At 36.0% G+C, this 22,279-nt stretch overlaps 1 protein-coding gene across 3 annotated transcripts in view; it reads right to left on the bottom strand.

Moving 5' to 3' along the window:
- Positions 1-2,329: 2,329 nt before the first annotated feature.
- LOC145674428 (uncharacterized) overlaps positions 2,330-22,279 on the bottom strand; it is a 1,698,027-nt gene continuing 1,678,077 nt past the window's right edge. For all 3 annotated transcript variants that reach the window (XM_081744474.1, XM_081744473.1, XM_081744472.1), the window contains 2 exons: positions 14,649-14,807; positions 2,330-5,828 (listed from right to left, as the gene is read on the bottom strand). In XM_081744474.1, the coding sequence (XP_081600600.1) occupies positions 5,742-5,828; positions 14,649-14,807 (246 nt within the window). In that variant the 3' untranslated portion in view covers positions 2,330-5,741. The remainder of the gene's footprint in view (positions 5,829-14,648; positions 14,808-22,279) is intronic.

Below are 22,279 nucleotides of genomic sequence, written 5' to 3'. Positions count from 1 at the left end.
TATGGCATTAAGCGTGGAGCGCACCCTGAAACACGACTGAATGCCAAAACCATGCAGTTCTCGTTGCAGGGTTCACTCAAAGACTTGACGACTGGGTTCTATATTGTACTCCTGCAGCAGTTCCTGTCCAGTTTGGAACCGTTTAGAGAGCGGCAATCTCCCCAGACATCTACGGTAGCGCTCGGACATGACGGGTTTCCTGTCACTGTTGCTCCGAGAGGATTGATTTCTGCCAGACTTCTTCCATTCTGCATTGACAGTATTGACTGTGGATTTGGACACGTCAACGAATTGTACCACGTCGCGCAGGGTATGCCTATGTTCACGCCCGAAGATAATGATTCTCTTTCACCGCTCAGTCACATCCCTTTTCAGCCCATGGTTATTATCTAATGATACTTGTCTAAGCAATTTTACAAAATAAACCCTTGCAAAAAGGTCAAACTTTCAGTCCTTTTAGCTTTGTTTTTATTTGTTCAAAATACATCATATTACGCTCATATTATCCAACACTAAGGTGATTTAGGTGTATATTGCCCCCATCAGTCTCATTTGTGCTGTTAGTATTATAGAAACTTCCAAATTTGGAAGTTTGCGAGACTTACATCCTTAGTTTGGAATGCTAAATAATAATATTCTTACGTAAGTGTTGTATCGCTAACAACATGTAGATTTGAAGTACGCGATAAACAGATCTAGCAAAAGTAACTATTGATATTAAAAAAATAAAATTTATGTTGTGCTGGCAACACTTCTTGTTGACATTTGCTTTGTATAAAATTTTCAGCGATTTTTATCTATTAATTTAGAAGTTACATGGTTGCTTCAAGTTCAAAATCTCATCTTGTATAGTATTCTTGCGATTTATTTTTTAATTCTAGCTCAGAAAGGAAAATGAAGGACGAATATTGGTTACAAAATGGAAACCTATTTTTTTTTTTCAAATGAATGTCAAACATTTCTGCCTTCAGAAGACAAAACCATCTGAAATTTTCTTGAGAAGAAAGAAAAAATAATAAATACTGTAGCAACTAGCTGAGCACAACATAAACGAAATGCTGCTTTCAAGAAACCTCTCTCAGAGATACAAGAAATCATTTGTCAAGTCAATACTAACAGAAAAATCCACGGTAACAGCGGCCAAGTTTGGAAAAAGAAAAGAAACTGTCGGAGAAATAGTGAACGGGAAAATAAAAATTTCAAATGGAATTATGTATTTTGCCCACAGCCAAATCTAATTGTTTCCTGTTTCCAATAAAATAATGCGTAATAATTTCTTAACTGCTATTTTTTGATTAACTGATTCATACTAGCTTTGCTATATTGAATAACTTACACTAAAATACAAACTGCTGAGAAAAGCAACGTTTATTATAAAATAATAATAATTATTATTATTATAATTATAATATTTTATACTATAATTTTTTAAATAATAAACGCTGCTTTGCTCAGCAGTTTGTATTTTAGTGTATGTTAATTTTTGACAAACAACTGAAAGTTTAAGTGGAGGTTGAAAGATAAAGCAGTGAGGCCTAAACTCACCCTGACCATTCCTAGCTCCATTTCTGTTTCTACTTCCAAATAGAGAATGTGCAGTGTTTCATAACAATTGGAACACTTTTGTGGAAATCTCCGTCGAACGTAGATACTCAAAAGTGGATTTCCATCATGAAGCTTTCTATAGTTGTGAAAAGAACATACAAATTTATACTATGGAAATATTACTTGGAAGATCCATTAGTTAGTTAGCACTTTCAGTTAGTTTTCAAGAACAAACTTTGCTTTGGAAACTAATGTCATTCTCAGATCCGAATGTTAGGTATATCTCACAGTATTGGTATTAGCAGTTTCGTGGTACCCGTGTATCACAAATGATTGTTGATATCGTTGCTTAGGACTAGATAATTGAACTACTACATTTAGCTATGATCCATCGACTGATTACCTCTACTGTTGAATAATAAATTACAAATGATTTAATCAGTATTTGTTACAAACTGACTTAAATCAGAAGTGTCATACAGATGAACAGCAACAACGTTACAAATAGAGTTTTTAATCAGTTGGTGATGTCAAAGAAATCACCGGTGTCTTGAGTCTGTTTGGAGCACTTTGACATTCACATGCTGTACATCGTAACGAATATGTAGTTTTTCTTTTGTTGAAAACTTGAAATCTTTCTTCGTATTTCAAACATCTCTTTTTCATTGTCAAAATTAAGAAGTGTTCATTTTGAAAACTTAAGCTTTCTCAAACATATTATAAATTCACTTTTAAATCATAGGCTCCTTGTTGAGAAAAAGGTATAATCAGTGAAAATAAGAGATAACTGGAGAATATTTTATTAACTTCTACAATACTCCATACATACAGAGAATTTATGCCTACACTAAACTTCTTTGGCACAAACAAAGCTACTAGTGATGTTTAGAAAAAAAGCAAAAAAGTAGGCACACATGGACATCGTTCAATAACTTTGAAAAAAAATAAAGGCAGACAATTGCTTATATAAATATCATGGTGATGTAATGCCTTTATTTGTGAAAAAGAAAACCAAAAAAAATAGTGACAGTTCCAACTACAAAGCTTAAAAGGTAACAATACATATTTCTCGGTCATAGAAAATTGTGCCACAGGTCTCAACGGGCACTCGACTTTAGCGGAACAATCATTAACTTCCTCTAATTTAGTATCACTTCTTCCTCAAATTCACCCATTTCCCTGTAATTTCTACATTTTACGCACATTTATGCGCTATCTGATACACCTGCAAAAATCAAAATCAACTATTATCACTTTTATATGAATATTTATATATTTTTAACCTCACTGGGGATAAGATGTTTTACCATTCTAATCACCCCATATCGATATGTTAACTCGAAGATTGTCACGTTTCTGTGTGCTTTTTATAGTAAATAATATACTACACTTAACAAGAAATGAACTTTGTAGCTAACACTTACAAACAAACAAAAACAATAACAACATAAAAACGATTTGTGTGTATAGGTAAAACACCCAGCCTTCATTTTTGCTGAATTTAATACCACAAATCTTACTATAGTAATATTAACTTGTAACATCAGGTGAAAAGTACCAACTCAATGAAACTTCACGATTACATATGTCAACATTCAAAATTGCAAGATGGACAATATATATTCCAATGTTTTAAAATGCAAACATTAAAAAAAAAACAAAATACTTCGCCTTTACTAATACCTCTCATAGAAAACAGAATAATTTAATTAGAGTACCTGGTATAGATTTATTTAGTTATATTTTATCCAGATTGTCTAATTTTACAAACTGATCAAGTTGCAGTTCAGCATATTTTTTAGTCACATATTATACAATACTGCTAAAATACACAAGTTGAGTTCATTTGTATGAACCTGAATATACTATATTTTACTTGCCAAAAGTCAAACAACAATTTGGAATGTCCAAACACACTAGGTAAATTATAACTATTCTCTAGACTTGAATAATGAATTCACTCTCAAACAGCTCATAAAATTTAATATGTTGGAAAGAAAAGAAAATCTAAATCACTAAAATACCTATGGTTTTCCTATAACTTACGTGTTTATTTTTTTTAATTTTTAATGTGATAAACTGCATATCAAATGCAAAAAAATGCTAGTAATTATTTGAAGTTTACAGGTTATTTCTAAACAGATAATTAATTTCTTATTTGAACTTCATCACATTTACAAAATTAATTATATGTTCTTGCTTTCCTGCTCAGAAAAAGTAAAAAGTATAATATAACTATTTGTTAAAAGTATTATTTTTCTGCTTTCCGGTAAGTTAAAATCATAGACTAATTACAAGTTTAACATTATAGGATTAACTTCTAATTTTGTGATTCAAATTAGCCGCAAGACTGGCGCTAGTGGTGATGATAGCTGTTACTTTAGGAACACTAGCACCTATAGGACTCAACTCTTAATTCTTTCTCAAAATATCTTTCCCTGAGAGAAAAAATCTTCCATACTAGAAGTGATCATGAAATTGTATTAAAAGTGTATGTTTTTATTTCAAATACCGTATTTAAAATAGGCGCATGTTTGTATTTTGAAATCTGCAACGTTTCAACTCCAACGTTCCTGATGTTATGGATTGACTTATTAAAATGCTTATTCCCTACTCATTAACTGATATACTAACAAAAAAATTAATATAACGACATAACATCTAAAAACGTAACATTCATGTTCTAGTGCATCTATTTACGCAAAATGTAACTATACCCTCCTTTTCTATATGATATGGCTGTTATTTGAAATCTATCACAGTGCGAAAAGACAAATAACCTTGTTTTGGAAGATACTTGGACCTAGGTACAATCTATTTTGTATCTGTTTCTTTTTTTTTAATAAATATGTAATTTGTACATTACAAGCAAAATTTAGTTTTGTAATTCTCGCTGTTTTGATTATTTTATTTTTTTCGATCCAATATTCTACCTAATTTCTAATTTTCTAAAATAAAGAAACTGAAGAATTAATATCCACCTAACAAACCGCAATTTAACTTTCACGTGTCAAATCTACATTGCAATTCGGTTTCCTTTCTTACAAGAAGATACAATTTTGGGTAAGGTAGGAGTAAGGCCTGTATAATACAGATACAAAGATAATAGATAAAGTGATCTTGGATGTATGCATGGTTTATGTACATTTATTGAATATATAATTAGATATTTGTTGTGTATCTGCATTTAAATGTGAGTGTTTATGTTTTGCGGGGGGAGGGGTATCTGTCTGTTTGTATTAGTAACAAATGAGTGTATGTTTGTGTTTTTGTGTGGGTGTGAGTAGTTTTCAATGTACATAATCGTCTGTAGGTATTGCACATTTTACGTAATGCAAGAATATCTGTGTACACTTGCTATATTCCGTCAATTAGTATCACATATACCGTTAACAATTCGGAAATTTGTCCACTCAAACATTTCACTTATGAATAGTAAAATTCGTGAAGAAATTACTGTTATAATATTTTTTGTTTTAGAAAATTACCAGATTTCACACAGAACTACTGCAAATTGGACATGATATTGAATGCATACGTATGTGCACGTGTCATGTGACATATGTTTTACATGTATGTTGTATGTATATGTTATATGATTTTTACATTAAAAAAGAAGGTAAACACAGATTTCTTTCTGTTCCGAGTTTAGTTTATTGGAAAATATTCCTTCTTCAATAAGTGTGAGCGTGCGTATTCAATAAGAAATTGAAGAGTGCATTCTGGTACGACACAAATATATATAATATTTTTTTATAATTTTTTAAGCTAGTTTCAATCACTCGTAAACCACACATCACGTCTTCCTTACAGACATCGAAAGCATATGATGTTCATGTACAGTACTCTTTTTTTATCATATTTAACATTTCTGTTTAAAATTTAGTAGATCAGCACGGGGGTGATATGTTGATTCTTGGTACACAATTGGTACACACACACATATCTTGCCTTCGTTGGGTTTTAACACTTTACGATGGAATTCTTTAGTTATGACTTCTCATTAAATTTTCAAAATTTTGAGAACTTCTTGTCGCTCAAGTTTCTTTCCTTTTTAATCTTATATTTTGAGTTAAAATTATGAATGTTTTATTTTTAAATTTTCACTAAACGCATTTAGTCATCTGCATTTCATTTAACCTTATTTTCTGAATTTTGGATTGTTTTCAATATTCTGCACTTTGAACACCATAAAGTCATTCTTGGACACTCACTTCCCCGTTGGTTAATGGCACGACTTTTGGTTCTGACGAATCTGTGTTCTGGGAGTCCAGGCCCTGGCCCTGTTGAAGAAAAGAAAATATGATACGTATATTTATATGTTTATTTAAAATTATAGACTTATACGTATATACCACAGAAAGAAAAAGAACTCATGACACATTTGAATTGAAGTAAAAAGTTTAACACATCAAATACTTGAAAAATACTTGGTACAACAAATCGTTATACTAACATAATACAATATTTTACATCAGCTCTTCTTATTACTGGATTTGTTGAAATATTTAAGGTTAGAAACTTATTTCATTCAATGCAAATATAAATTTTGTTACCTTTAGATTTGGAGAAAGATACCAAGGTATAATAGTTTTGTATTTGCATAATTGTAGAGTTTGTTTCCAAACACCATTTAAATTTTTTTTTAAAGAATTTTTGGTTTTGGTGTTATTTTTTCTTGTTAGGGCGAGGTGCGTGAGGTTGGACAATAAAGTAATGAGGCTAACATTTTCCTGCCTACGGTAACAGCCCTTTAGTCTTTTTCCTCAAGCACTGTGTACTCTTTGTCTTTCCCCACCACGACCGCAAGTGTTGCGCATCTACAATGTGTCAATCAGGAGTAGCAGCTTGAAGGGTGAAGTAGTTTCTTTGCTCCTTGTCACAACAATGAAATCACGAAATATTGTGGAGCGGTATGCCATCTCTTTATGTGTTAAACTTGGTGAGAATTCCGGGGCAACGTACGGGAAGCTTTAGCAGGCTCTTGGGAACGACGTAAGAACAAGAGTTTCCTTGACAAAAAGAAAAAAAAGGTTCCTGAAAGCAGAACTGATGTCAGAGATGAACGCCAATATAGGCGACCATCAGCAGGATGAACAGATGACAACACAACCATGGTAAATGTACTTGTGCGAGCTAAACAAAGTTTAACCTTTAAAATGATTGTGAACAAGCTGAACATTAATCGGGAAATTGTTCGCCTGATATGAACGTAAAATCTAAGAATGAGAAAAAATTTGTGTCAAAATGGTTACCAAAAGTCTCACACATCAACAGAAAAATCAACGGAGGACTGTGGCTGCTGATCTGTTTGAAAAGTGGAATAGAACAAATAATTACTGAACCGAGTCATCATTGGTAACGAATGTTTTTATTGTTTAGTATGATCCTAAGACGAAATGCTGAAGTTCTAAATGGTGTTCGAAGGAATCGTTAAAGTCAAAGAAAGCACGCACGTCGAAGTCAAAGGTGAAATGGTGGCTTGCGTGTTTCTTGACTAAATGTTACTGTGCATGAAGAGTGGTTACCTCCAGGCCAAACAGTAAACCAACATTACTACAAACAAATTCTCAAAAAAACTTCGAACACTGGTCCGTCGTATTCATCCAGATATTGCTGAGGACTGGATCTTGCATCGCGATAACGCACCATACCCTACAACATTGACAGTTAAGCAGTTTTTGACGCAAAGTCCATTGTAGTGCTACCACAATCTCCTTATTCACAACATGGCACCGTGCGATTTTTTTTTACTCCCAAAAGTAAAATAAGTCGTTAGAGGACACCATTTTGTAATAGCACAGTACATCGAAACACGTGTAACAAGGGTGTTTACTGGTATATCAGAAGATGAGTTTCAGAGAAACGACGATGGAGTAGGTGTGTGCAGGCGCAAGTGAATTACTTTGAAGGTGATACCATTGTAGTTGCTTAAAAATGTAAATGAAGTTTTTTTTTCCTAACCAGTCTCATTGCCCAAAATTATATACTAAGTCATTAAAATATTAGCTTTAATCTAAGCTTAAGTCACGTTTATTTCTTTGAATAAATTGAAAATGTAACTGTTGGTTGTACTAAATCTCTGATTGTTGTTTAATGTTAAATTTTGGAGGAAAAAGGGTAGTTTACTGATCAGAAAGTTCCTAAAACAGTTTGTCAATGTAACTGTGGGCACTTAGTAAGAAGATATTAGAAGTATGTTGTTAATAAGCTGTTATTCTAAGGTGTGTTTGCAATGTAATAATCAATAAAAAGTAACTAATAAAAGTTATTAAATAATGAAAGTAATAAATCAGTGTAAGCATCTTCCGCAATGAAAAATGCGGATTGTTTTTTTGGTAGGGAAAGTCTTAAGTGATGGCTAGGAGGTGCAACGTGTGGTTGAAGACTTTGTCATATTGCAGTCTCCAAACTTCATTCGTCTCTGAATCCAATCTTTAACTAGCGATGGCAAAAGTATGTGGCTGCATCCGGGAACTACTTCGATGGCCTAGGTGTTGTTATTTTACTTTCTTGGATTAGGGAAGTAACATAACATCACTTAGACGTTGCAATCATACCAACGGAATAGTAAATTTAGCTGTTCTTTTATGTTCATAAAATAAATAATAAAATGTAAATATCACCTTTCCATGGTACATTTAATTGTAAACATGTTAACCTTCCACTAGAGTAAAGAAGAAACGAGTTTCTTACAAGTATATTTATATGCACCTTGTTCCATGCTTGGTCCACTGTTTAGTTTCTTGTGTCACACGTACATACAGGATATTTACAAAATAATAACAAGGTTTTAAAGTTTATTAATAACCTCATCATACATGAATTTTTCGTGCACTGTCAGAAGCGGATAATATCCAATTGTTTGATGTATTCAGGTTATTAACTTTTCATGTGTAAGGTGCGTATGCGAGGCCAGATTACAAGATGGCATCACAGTAGAAGAAAGAGTTTTGAGTGTTTCGTTTTGAGATGACAAAATCCGTAATTCCAGTGTAGCATGACTTAAATGCACGGTTCGATATACATTCATCAAACAAAAATAACATAAGCAAATGGTATCGACAGTTTGTACAAATTGAATTTCTACGCAAAGCAAAAACCTCATCGACTTCCTGTTTCCACTAAGAATGTGGAAAGAGCGAGAAGAGTTTCAGCAATATCAAGTCAGTGGCTACGGCTAAAAATTGCAGGGATTGGGCATTTTTTAAAAAAATAGCCATGTAAAAAGTGTTACAAAAGAAGTTGTGCCTTAAATTGTAAAAAAATACAATTACGTGAGCTTCGCGAGGAGATAGAGTTGGTAATGAAGGAAAACGATTTATGTTAAGTCTAATCCTTTACCATGAGAGCACGTTTCACATCACTGGAAGATGAACAGATCCAATATCTGTATCCGGTAAACCAAAAACCCACATGCAATTATAGAATATGTGTATTGAACCGTGCAAGTAACTAGCGCTACATTGTAATTACAGATTTTAACTCCTGAAAACAGAGCATACGATGTCACTTTGGAAATTGTTCTCGTAGAATGCATCGAAAGCATTATAACAAGAAAAAAGTATCAGAAACTTCGGTAGTTGCTTCAGCTGACAGAGTATTCTGAATCCATCTAAAGAGAGAATTTATTAAAATTTAATTTTGAGTCATGCTATTGTTTTTGAACACCCTGTGTACGACATGTGACACGAAAATATACTAATCTAATACGTTTTGGAACTTAACCTAATACTGACTGGTATGGATCATCACCCAGGTGTGGTCCCTTCTTTATTCACATACTTTGTAGTCGCTGTTGCCATTGTCAGTAACAATATTGCAAATCATGTTCTGACTTTACTTGAGAGGCCTGCAATTTTCGACTTGACTCTTTCAAATGAGGAAAAGTATGTTCCCTTGCAGCCAGACTTTAATCTCAGGAGACACAAAATAGCATAATGCTACAGCAATTATGGGGAATGTCCCATGACAGTAATGTTTTTGTAAGACACAAATTGTTTGAAAGGCAGGACTTTATGAGCCGGTACGTCATCTTACTGAATCCATCAATTTTTCCACAGTTGAGTCCACTTCTTCTCACTTTTCACAAAGTTTGATCAAATCCTCCATATAGTAGTGTTGATTGGTTGTAACCGTCATAGGAACCTATTCAAACACTACAATTTAAAGAATGTCAAAGAGTGCAAGCAGATATGACTTAAAATTTGAACGTAAGATGAATAAGTTTTCGGTGTGGGGGAAAGCGGTACACTTTCACTTCATGAAACGTCACTTAGTTTCCACGCTACGGGATCTTTCGTCCGATGTGATTATAATTTCTAGCACGTTTGGTTCAATTTGTATGCGTTAGACCATGTCCACACACAATTCTTGAAAGCACTAATTTTCCTCCTGCGAGGAGTATTTCGGCACAACCTAGAAACAGATTTTCCACATACTTAATTCTTATGTGATAATCCCCCGAACAATGTCCTGTAAAATGTCACTGATTCATCCAAGATATGCGAACTCTATCTTCAGTCACTGACATTTCACGTACTCTGCCAAAGTTTGTATCAGAAACTAAACATCATGCCTGCTCGAACGATCATTGTTTACAACAGTTACTCTCCCTGCAAGGAAATTTTCTGACACTGTATTTCTGGCACTGTTTGGCTTGGTAGGGAATCGGAACTTTTAAGTTCGCGACATTTCAAGTTTCGCAGGTAACTTCACGTTAATGTTTTTGTACACTCAAACTATTTATTTTCTGAAAAATTACAGTTTCAAGTGTTCAAGAAATGATATTTCAGTTGGAACTGTCATGTTCGGGCAAGTCCAAATTTCATGCAGATGGAAAGATTGGAATGGTGTGCTTCAACGCAACAGTAACAAATTTACTGCAACTGCTCCCGTTTATGAAATATAGTTGCAGAAAATTATTTTGGATTACGGCTTGTAGGTTAGCCAAAACTGTGCTGTATAGGTCGTTACAGAAGTTTCCACATAACAGGAATGCGAGGAATTAGCTTTGACCGCCCTGACAGAAAATCATCGATTAATTTTAAATATCAGGTTGTCAAAAATGTATTGGGAATTTGGAGGTCAAATTGAGAATGTATTTATTGTGATTTAAAAATATCATTGTAGAATCACATATGCACCTTTTCTTTGATGATCTGCTATTTATCTGGCAAACCAATAATTTTGTAGCTATAGAGTGTATGCGATGATCTAAAAAAAAGAGAATATGTCACGTGGTTTTCACAGGTCTCTACTGAAACTAATCAAGAATTCAGGGAGTTCTCTAGAAACCGAAACAAATGATAGTTTGACGGTACTACGTCCGGAATATACGGTGAATTAATTAAAGCCTCCCAGTGAAGTTCTCCTAATTTCTGACCGGTCGTTAAAGATGTATGCGATCTGTCGTTGTCAGCGTTGCATACGATATCCTTTCTGTTCATCAGTTCCTATCGTGTCCTTTGACTTTAGTATGTGCACGAGCGCTAATTATCGACAGTCACATCCAAGTTACTTTTGTCCGGCACGATGATGCACGATGCCCTTCCAATTCCACCAAACGTGGAGCATAACTTTCCTGGTTGTCATTGAGGGCTTTGGTACCGATTGTGGAGGTTCTCCTCTCTTGATCATGATCTTCCTCGCTCTTTGTTCTCGTGGTTTATCCACTTTTTATCACTCGTCATCAACCACCTCAGGAGTGGCTTGAGCTAGTTAAGCTCAAATAGAGATTCACAGATGTAAATTCAATCCAGTAAATGTTTTTGAGTCAGAAGACCATGTGACACCAAAACGTCAAGGTTCTTTCGCAGTCAGCTTTCTCCACATGGCTTAATACTGTATGGTGATGAATGTTTAGGTCATTACATATGCCACAACTCCTTACATACTTGTCTTGCTCTACTCTTTGCCAGAATACCATTCACTTTTTCTGTGATTGGTCACGTACTGCGAGCAACATCTTGGACATGGAGATTTTGCAAAACAAAAGCGGCTGAATCTATTTGGTAGTTGCTCTTGATAAAGTATTTGCGGATTTAACGAAAAAATGTAGAATACAGGACACTTTAGCAGAAAGTTTACTCATGTTCGCGGTGCAGTTCCTTATGTATGAATATAGGAATTCCATTTTTTTTGCAGATCTACTAGCTTCAACTATCAGCTGTTAAACAACTTTAAGTCTAATCCGCTGCTACTCAATATCCTGAGATTTTGTACACTAGCACAACCTTGTGCCCAAAATGATCATTAATTTTTAGGCTACCCAGTATATAAGTTAAGTACGTTAGGAAATAATCACAATAAAATTAATATTTTTGAATTAATATACACCTGATACTTTTTGAAACTCGCTATTTATAATTTCCTTATTATGAACAGACTCATAGCACTTTGACAGCAGACAAACAAGATAAGTTTTTCTTGTATATATGTACGAAATTTGAGGGAAAATAGAATGAATTTTAGAATTTCGCAGGCTGTGTAGATCCAACTGTGACAGTTTTTTTGCTGTAGTATTGCACTTGTTCTAGACATATATTGACATTGGTAGACATGTTGGATGTGGGACAAACAAATATCAATAAATTTTGCTTTAGGGATGAAATAAAGTACAATATCGTATTAGAAATGTTGAATATTGCTTTTGATGAGTCTTCTATGGACGAAACAAGCAATTACAAGTAGTTCAAAGATTTCTAATAGAGCCGTGAAGACGTTAAATATAACGAGTACCTGGACGCTCCAGGGTATCAACAACCCATATCAACATCCAAAAAGTGAAACAAATGACTACGAGCAATCTATGAATCACTATCAGAGAGATTTCTGATGATGTTGGCATATCACTTAACTTATATCAATTATTGTTTCGGTTATTTTGGACATAAGACATGTGCCAGAAAAAAATGTTCCGAAAACCTTGAATTTCAATCGCTCACATATCAGTGTTTCTTCATGAACTTATGGCGAAAAACAACACTATTACGCCCCATCCTCCGTATTTGTTGAACATGATTCCTTACAACTTTTTCCTATTCCCAACAATAAACGAAACCATAAAATAGTGGCATTTTGCAAACATTCAGGAGATAAAATCAATGAAGGAACTAAACGCAATACCGAAATTATAGTTCCGCAAGTGTTTCGACGATTAGGAAAAAGATATGGCGCACGTATATTATGTCCTACGGTGACTACTCTGAAAGGAACAAAATTAATGCATTGATGAATATAGAAACACAGGGTGGTAAGATACTATTGGAACAAACTTTGGGAGCTGATTCACGACACCGAAACCAGCAAGAAAGTCCTCCGGAACTTTGCTCAGTGAGGGATAGTTTCGGCGATATAAGGTGCCGAAAGCGTGGAAAAATGAACTTCAGAGGGCTGTAATTCAAAAGCAACACAACATAGAGTGCGGTTTAGAACATGGCACTCGAAATCATACCTGCTCGATTCAAAAGTGTATGTTTCAAACCTCCGCAAGTTGTCTGCGAGGGATTCCCGAAGGAATGAAGGGACTCTCTTTAACCTGGCAAGTAATCTCTACGTTCCTTTGAGGAATCCCTCGCAGACAACTTGCGGAGGTTTGAAACATACATTTTTCAATCGACCAGGTATAACTCCGAGTGTCATGTTCTAAATCGCACTCTACGTTGCGTTGTTTTTGTATTACAGCCCTCTGAAGTTCATTTTTCCCACGCTTTTGGCACCTTATATCGCCGAAACTATTCCTCACTGGCCAAAGTTTTACAGGTTTTTTTTTTTTGCTGGTTTTGGTGTCGTGAATCAGCTCCCGAAGTTTATTCAAATAGTTTCTTACCACTCTATATATAAGGGGTTGGACCAAAAAATCAAAAACGTTTGCAAAAGTGCGAAAATCATACCTAGTATGGTGTGGGGCCTTCTTTTGCGCCCAAAACAGCTTGGATCCGACGTGGAATGGACGTATACAGCTCCTGCACCGTGGTGTGTGGAATTTTGTATTATTGTTCCTCCAAAACATGCTCCAGTTCCTTAACGGATGCTGGTGGAGGGTAATGAGACTGAACGCGCCTTTCTAACTCAGACCACAATGGCTCAATGATGTTCAGATCTGGTGAATGTTGGACCCAGGGGAAGTGTGATAGCTCGTGGTCATGCTCCTCGAACCATGATTTCGCAGGGCGCCAAATCATCTTTGTAGATGCCATCGCCATCATGGAACAATATTTGAGCCATGGGTAGAACCAGGTCCCCCAAATGGCCTCATACGCCTTAGCATTGATCATTCCATGCAGTTCTATGATGAGACCTGCAGAAAACCACAATATCACTGCCCATACTGTAACAGAACCACCTCCATGCTTTACAGTTGGGAGCAGACAGTCTGTATCATAGGCCTGCGACGGTGTTCTCCCCATAGGACCACATTACGTGTTTCTACTGCTCATAAGTCCACGCCTTGTGGTCCTTGCACCACTGGATATGTCACTTTGCATTTACTGCTGTGACCAGGGGTTTGGCGATAGCGGCCCTGCCATGAATTTTCATTTTATGAAGTTCCCGTCGCACTGTTTTCGATGAAACCGGGTTCTGTAGGCCGGAATTGAGTTCAGACGTAATTTTCCTTGCAGTGGTCTTCTTTTTAGCTGCTACAATCCGTTTTAATGCCCTCCGGACCCCGTCTGACAGAATTGTCTCTCGACCACTGTTGTGCTTTGCAGACGTCGTTTGCCCATGAATTGTGTATGCCCTCATGACATTGCACACAGTGCCTTTCGATACCCCCACAATGTTTGCCACTGTTACCACTGAAGCACCAACCAGATGGGCACCAACAATCATGCCTCTTTGGAAGTCTGTCAGGTCGCCCATTTTACCGCACCACGACACACACAGGTAAACGGGTTACTGCTGACGGAAGAGCAAGGTCCACATGACACATTGAAAGCAAAAAACGATCGACAACTGCAACACGTGTTGTACAGTGGAGGGCCGATCTTACGTGTCCTGTATGAAGTGTTTTCAGATTTTTTGTCTACCCCTGTATATATATGAAAGAAAACTAAAATTCTACGTATATTTTGATCAAGTGTTATATATTTGAAACTAACCGTGTTGAAAGAATTGACGAGTGTTAATTCATCAGCCTGGTCTTCAGTGTGTGATCCATCCTTTTCGTTTTCTGTGACATCATTTTTCTTCATTATGGTGTTTGAATCGGCTCCAATTGCTCCTGTGGTAGGTGTACTTTCACCATCTGAAGACTTGTCCTGAAACAAAAATTACAAATTCTATATTATTTAACATGCTTTTCTTATGCCCAAGCAATAAGATGACTTTGTATTAGAAAATTGTACAGCATATCCAAGAAGTCCGTATGCTCCTATATCTTACTAGTGCTCTCGTATGATAGCAATTCTCCCTTCTGAGTATATTCATGAACCCACAGACTCGTGACTAACCTCTATTTAACAATAAGCAAACTTCTGTCTACCACTTCGACTCACAGAATGATTGAGTGAAGCAAACTCAGACCACCAACAATTCAACATTGATACCATTTCGAGCTTGTGACGAACGAACTTACAAAGGATATCGTAGAGGTAACACTTCGAAATATTCTATTTACGGATGACATCGTTCTGGCAAGTGGGACCAGGGTAGTTTCGGAAGAGAAATTAGATGCCTGGAGAGAGCATTGGAGAGGAAATGGCTTAAAATTAACAGAACTAAGACAGAATATTTACATCATCCTTTCAGGAAAATGTAATCGATAATATACGTGTAAAACTGGACAAAAAGAGGTGATAATGACGAAGTAATTCAAGTGCTTGAGAGCAATTCTGCAAGAAAATGCAAGAATACAAGAAGATGTAAACAGGACAGTTAGCAGAGGCTGGGTAAAATGGAGAAAAGCGGCAGAAGTGTTGTGTGACAGTAGGGTACCAATAAGCCTTAAAGGAAAAGTTTGCAAAACATTAGTGAGAGCTGCCTTATTGTACGGAGCGGAATATTGGACGACGAAGTAGAGAGAGGAACACAGGTTCTATGTTACGGAGATGAAGATGTTGCTGTGGATGTGTGGAGTGAGGTGGCAGGACAAAATTGAGAATGAAGTGATCCGGAGAACAGTAAAGGTGAGACCAGTAGTAGAAAAACTACAAGGAAGTAGACTGACATAGTATGAGCATGTAAGAAAAAGAACTTTGAAATACGTAACTCACCGAGTAAATGCTATAGAAGTGGGAAACGAGCCGAGGCTGAAGTGCTGAGATTCTGTTAAGAACTATATAGTACAGTGTGGTGTCACAGTGGATATGACACAAGAAAGAAACAAACCGAGCCCAGTGGATATGACACAAAACCGAGCCCAGCTAACTGGGAAAAACGCTTAGAAAAAGAAGTAGAGCAGGATGTGCTCCTTCCTTGCGAGTGTTACTTCAATATTTAGAAACCTCGGGCAGAAAAGTACATTGTTCCTTTCTTATCGACTTCATAAAAGGAGGAGCTTCTCAATCCAACCTGTTAATGTGTTATGGGCATAGGCACTAACTTTCTCATAAGAGCAGTATTATTATTATTATTATTATTATTATTATTATTATTATTATTATTATTATTATTATTATTTCATGAGTATACCATCCCGGTTGCCCCATATAAATGTCTCTCAGATTTTATGGTAATCCTTAGATTTAATCTGAGAACCACCTCAACGAATGCTGGGTTAGTTACAGCAAAGTGGCATGCTTATAGGCAACCATACATGCTTTACAGTGATTATGGTTGTATAACACCACAGGGGTTGTAATGCAAAATTTTCGAACACTTCCATAGTACGTTATACTGTCTCTTTTGTTCGTAACATTAAAATATTTGAATTACGAGCGTGAATGTAGTTTAAATTTTCCTTTGAAAAACAGTTTCATAATTATGTACTTATTGATTGAAGTTTACAATCGCTATTTTTACTATAAAATTCAATTACTATTCACTTTTAAAAATAATGAACAACATAACTTTTAAAGTTATTTCTACACAAAACTTCCGCATTGATTTTGTTAAACACTATAATTCATGAAATATATTTGAATAATTACACGTTTTGCTTCATTTATAGAATAAAACACAAAAGCGTTACCACTCTTTCACAAACATTTGCAATGAAATAAGACAACGACAATGCATGATTAATGACTTTGAAACGGAAACTTAGATTACAACACTCCATCTGCACTTGTGAAGAACTATAACTCATTTTTAATTTTACACATCATCACCACGCACGTACTAATTTCTTTCAGTCAATCGTGTTTCTGTATTTCCAGACAATCCTTCTCCTCATTGTTTCGATTTGTTCGAGATCAGCTCTACGTCTCTTACCCACAAGGAACAAAACTAGTTGAGTCAAGCTCTGCTAATTGGATGGATTCGTAACTATTATGGAAGTAGACTGATAGTCATGAAGCAACTGCAACCATTCGTCCACCAAAAGAGGACGGTCGATTACAATCGCCTCTTAAAAACTATCTATATCATAGCAACAATCAACTGTGCAGAATTTAGCTACTCTAACCTCAAAGAATCTTGGAATAATCAATAACAGTGTGCGGGCACTTTATGTACTATGATTTCTCAAGACACCTATCAAAACCATTTTCCTTTAACACCATCTACTTCATAATTGTTATCACGGTACAAAGTTTGCAGAACGCGAATGAGCGACTGCTCACGCTAATATAGGGACAGTCTACCGACCACTATCCCTTCAGAGTAAAATTTATCAAACCCATTCTTGCTCTCAAATCATTCTGTGGTATATATTTGGTTCAAATAGGATGATGCATACAGCGTGGTCTTAAAACTGTTTCCCTCCGGTTAACATACAATTTCTGGGCTATTATTCCTTAAAGAGGACATTGATCAGAACAATCTCAGCCTAAAATCATCTACACTATAACAACACAACTATGTAATGACACTGGTCGACGTAATTTTGCTGTCCTATCTCAGAGTCTTGGAGCGATCAATTATTAGTCGAGTTTATGAACAATTATTCCTGAACGACAAGGACATGGATAACAATAATTCTAATTCGATAATGTGTAACAGAATAGAATTCAATTGCAAGCTTGACTTTCTGCGGTGATGAACATTTGCTTTTATAAAGTCATAAAAAGAGTTAGAAAATAATAATAATAATAATAATAATAATATAAAAACAATGATAGAAAACGTTGCAATTTTAAACCACGCGCAGATGAAGATATGCTAAATGGCAGGGAAAATGGCTAATACTAACACGGTCTTTTACTTAAAATGCTGAAAGAAGAAAGGCAGAAAATCTGCAATACGTCAAACTGTTTAAATCCAAAGAAGAGAAGAAAAAATAAAACAAAAGAAAAGGAAATGAAAAAGCTTGTGCTAATATATTATCAAAAATGAATATGAATCATTACGGCAAAAGTGTTCTCCATTTTTATTCCCAGTGAAATGCTTTTCATGTTAAATATTAGTCTATATTGAATTTGCATTCATTTTCATTGTAAACCACTGCCAATGTTCTGGCCTTGGACGAATTCTTTATTTCTGCTGAAGGTCTTCTGTTAAATGGATCTCGGAAGTTTAAATAAAATAATAATAAAAAACAAAGATATATTGGCTCATGTCATGACTCAATTGTTTTATGAATTCTCTATAAAAATGTTTTCGAACATGCAATCTTATATATATATATATATACAAAACAAAGTTAAAATTTAATTCAAATGTAAAATCAATGGCAGCTTAGGTACTCGAAACAATTGCATTTCCTGACAAAACTATCATTTTTTACAGAGAATTTCAGGTATTGATTAATATTATATCTTTAACAGCAAACATCGAAAATACTTATGTTAAAATTTGTTGTAAACAAATCTAACACACAATTCTTTTTTTCTTTGAAACTTGCATAAAAATACTAAGTGCCTTATTTATTATTTTCTCTAATGGGATGGTAATATTCAGATCCTTCAGAAGGGTAGAAGTACAGTATTATTAAAAAAAGAAAATTGGTCGTTCATCTATTTTTCATCACTATATTTATATCAATAAGGGGAAGGAATTACATCTATCAAAGAGGCAATTTATTTGACCTATTAGGATCTGTACGTAAAAAGAATCACAATTTCCTACACATACTTGTGGCCCCGTATAGCGTAGTAGATAACGCTCTCGTCTTTGGTGCGAGCGGTCCCGGGTTCGATTCCTGGTGGGGACTTTCGGTCGAAAATTTGTGAAAGCTTTTTCAGGCTAACCATCCTGCGCGAGGTTTTCCCGGGTTTTTCTCATTCACAACAGGCAAAAGCTGGGATGATAGCTAATATGCAAGGCCTGTATCCTTCCTTCCCCGACCCTTTCTTCCTCCCGTTTCCTCGGACAGCGTGATGGCCGAGGAACGTCATTCCTCACACGTGACGGGCTAAATGGACATAAATGCTGAAAGCATAGAAATCTAATTCTAATCCTAATCTACACATACTTGCGACTGCATGGGCCTACAGGTAATTCGATTAAAATAAATAAAAGACTGTATATCGATCATTGTTAAGAAACATATGAGGACATTAAGCATAAAGTTTCAACCTAGGAGGGTGTTGCTCTTTAGAAAGCAAACTACGAGCATACCCGATTAAGACCCAACCCGAGAGGAAGTTATATATTAGGGTGCAACCCAAGAGGACTAGGGTAAAATCCAAAACAATGTTAAACATTAGAATGCAACTTAGAAGAATGTCAGGCATGCGGATGTAACCCAGAAAAACTTAGGTGTTAAGATGCAACTCAGGACAATCTTACAAGGGACCATTCCGGTTTAGTGAATTCAATTGCTGAAAATGATTGCTAACGCTGGATTAAGCACCAAAAGAAACAGGGAAAAAGATGGTGTTTTGTGACAGACTGCATACAGGGTGGAAGATAAATGAGGGTAAAGTGCGAAGATAGAACGTAAAAAAGTCTAGAAATACCATGCTAATTTTGAAACGTGTAGAGGGATTGAGGTCAAATGTTGGATATAAGTTTGCACGTAGATCTCCACTGAATAGGCGTAATGTGAACAGTATTTTAACTGCCCATTGTATGTAACTGGTTATGAGAAAAATCACCAGTGTTACAACAGGCACGTTTTGATGGAGGGAATAATTAATACATCAAAACCTGAATGGGACAGGTGTCTTGGTTCAAGGTACAACGCCAGCATTCATCCAGTGAAACTACTTCTCACTTCGTTACATATTGCAAACATTCTTCTTGATGTTTCAGGATTCAATTCTATCTCTTTCTATCCCTCTTGCATACGGTGTGCTCATGGACCGTACTACAGGGTCTCTAGTTCCCCATTCACGTCACCTTTACGATGATAATGATATATTGCTATAGGAACGCCTCCTGTTATAGAGGTGTCAAACTATATTGGCCACTATTGACTTCAATAGACGGTGTGCGTCAAGAGCCATATGTCACATGATCCCTTTCCCGTATATTCTTTTTGGGCTAAGTCCAACATGGCGGCTTTTCAGATGTCCCCCATGATTCACATTACGCCTATTCAATGGAGCTATAGGGGGGGGGCGCGGTGGCTCAGTGGTAGAGCGTTCACCTCTGGTGCTCGGGGTCCCGGGTTCGATCCCAGCCTCCCCCAAGTGAACTTTGTGGTGGACAAACATCGTGCTCGTGGGTTTTCTCGGGGTTCTCCCGTTTCCTCCCACTTTCTTCATTCCACCATTTCACTCATCTCTCATAATCACCGTCTCCTTTAGCCTAACCGGCATAACCGTGGGACGTAAAACTTAAAGATTTCATTTTCATTTCAATGGAGCTGTACATGCATTGATCATATCCAACACTGGACCTCAATCTCTCTACTCGTTTCAAAATTAACATGGCATTTCTAGACATTTTCAACGTTCTATCTTCGCACTTTGCCCTCATTTATCTCCCATCCTGTATACGGTCTGCCACCAAACACCCTATGTTTCTCTATTCCTTTTGGTGCAAAATCCAGTGCTAGCAATCATTTTCAGCAATTGAATTCACCAAATCGGAATGGTCCCTTGTTAGACATTAGAATGCAACTCAAGAGGTGTTTGGTGTAAGTAAATGAGCATTTCCTGACAAAGGGTGTAACTAAACACAACATAGAAGAAAGACATTTCGGTTGTTCCATCAACACTTCAATATACTGTTGTTTCTGTGAAATATTTGTTTATACTATATATGGAGGTTTCGATGAATTTTCGATGTTGGAATGGGAGGGTATTGAACCGATTTTGGGTTAACATAGTATCGTGTTTCCCCGAAAATAAGACTGGGTCCTATAACATTTTTTGTCCAAGATCTATTCACACAAATAAAATTTCTGTATTTATTATGTTTAAGGTAACCTTATGATCAGTAATTACTGGGACACACTTTTGGGCTACCGCTTCTTCTTGGAGTAAGGCTTATATTACGAGCGACTTGAAAAATAATACTAGGAATTATTTGCTGTTTAAGTTTCATTTTCAGGTGTTAGTAGGCAATTTATATAAACTGATAAATAATAAAGAGGTGAGATAAATATTTCGTGGGGTCACCTGAAGCACCTTATGTACGCCACATCCGTGCAATATAAGCAAGTTCTCCAACAGTGGGTAAGGTACGTACAACATATGTTTAATATGTTGACCAGCTGTATCTGAATATAATTCACAGGTGTCGCGCGTACACGATATCATATTCAACACCTGTTGCAGTATGACGTGTACTACATAATGCATTATCAGTAAGTATTAGTGGTGGCTTGGAGGGAATGTTGTCATATGCTAAGCGTACTGTCCGTAAATTTGCAGGTGTGGAGGTTTTCTGATAGGAGATGGACGAGAGAGAATTATGGATAAAGTTAACAAAGCCTCTTGTATGTAGAATGTACTAGTGTATGCTGTCGTCCTATGTAGGGGAAACGTTCCCTGGGAACAATATTCTTTGCCCATTGTGTTTGTGCCACTAAACACACCCGCCCGGGGAGTACGTGATTCACAAGCAATGTTAGCCGTTCATCGGCTTCTGTGTGGACGTGATGTGTCAATCTGCTAACTACGGTATTCCTATCATTACTTCAAGAGGTCTCATGTGCTGAAGTGCTGCGTCTCTAACGTTGCGACTATTGCGTTCTTCAGGTATTACTTTCTCTATGATGTTAATGATTACTTTCTCTCTCGCTTTCCTTTTGTTTGCTATGTGGTATCACAAGTCAGTCATATTCACAATTTGTGATAATTGTAACTATCAAACAAAGCAGAATTCCATTATGTGTCACATATTCTCTTCTCTCGAACATTGTAATATGTATATTTTTACACCTTACACATATAAGGTGTACATGCAAGAAAACCATTGCCTCAAAGCTGTGTAATACGTCTGAACTTTGATTTATAATAATGACTCGCATACGCAATGAAAGTTCTTCCTACAAATGTTTAATGTGAGTATCTTCTCTCAAGTTCAACACATTAATTCTATAAATAAATGCAAGTTCTTCCCATTAGTGCTTTCCGTTTCTTGTAACCATGTTTGCTACTAGCATGACCAAGCATAAAGTCAGGAAAACAATTTACTAGCGTAGACACAACTACATGGGGAATGGCGGAAACTTCATAACGAGGAACTACATAATTTATATGGTTCACCCAACATTGTTAGGGTCGTCAAGTCTAGGAGG

This window comes from Thermobia domestica, chromosome 17, assembly GCF_964235325.1.
Source record: "Thermobia domestica chromosome 17, izTheDome1.hap1.1, whole genome shotgun sequence".
In the NCBI taxonomy this organism is placed as follows: domain Eukaryota; kingdom Metazoa; phylum Arthropoda; class Insecta; order Zygentoma; family Lepismatidae; genus Thermobia; species Thermobia domestica.
Note: the sequence above shows the minus strand (reverse complement) of the source record. Positions and strands in the feature narration are given on the sequence as shown.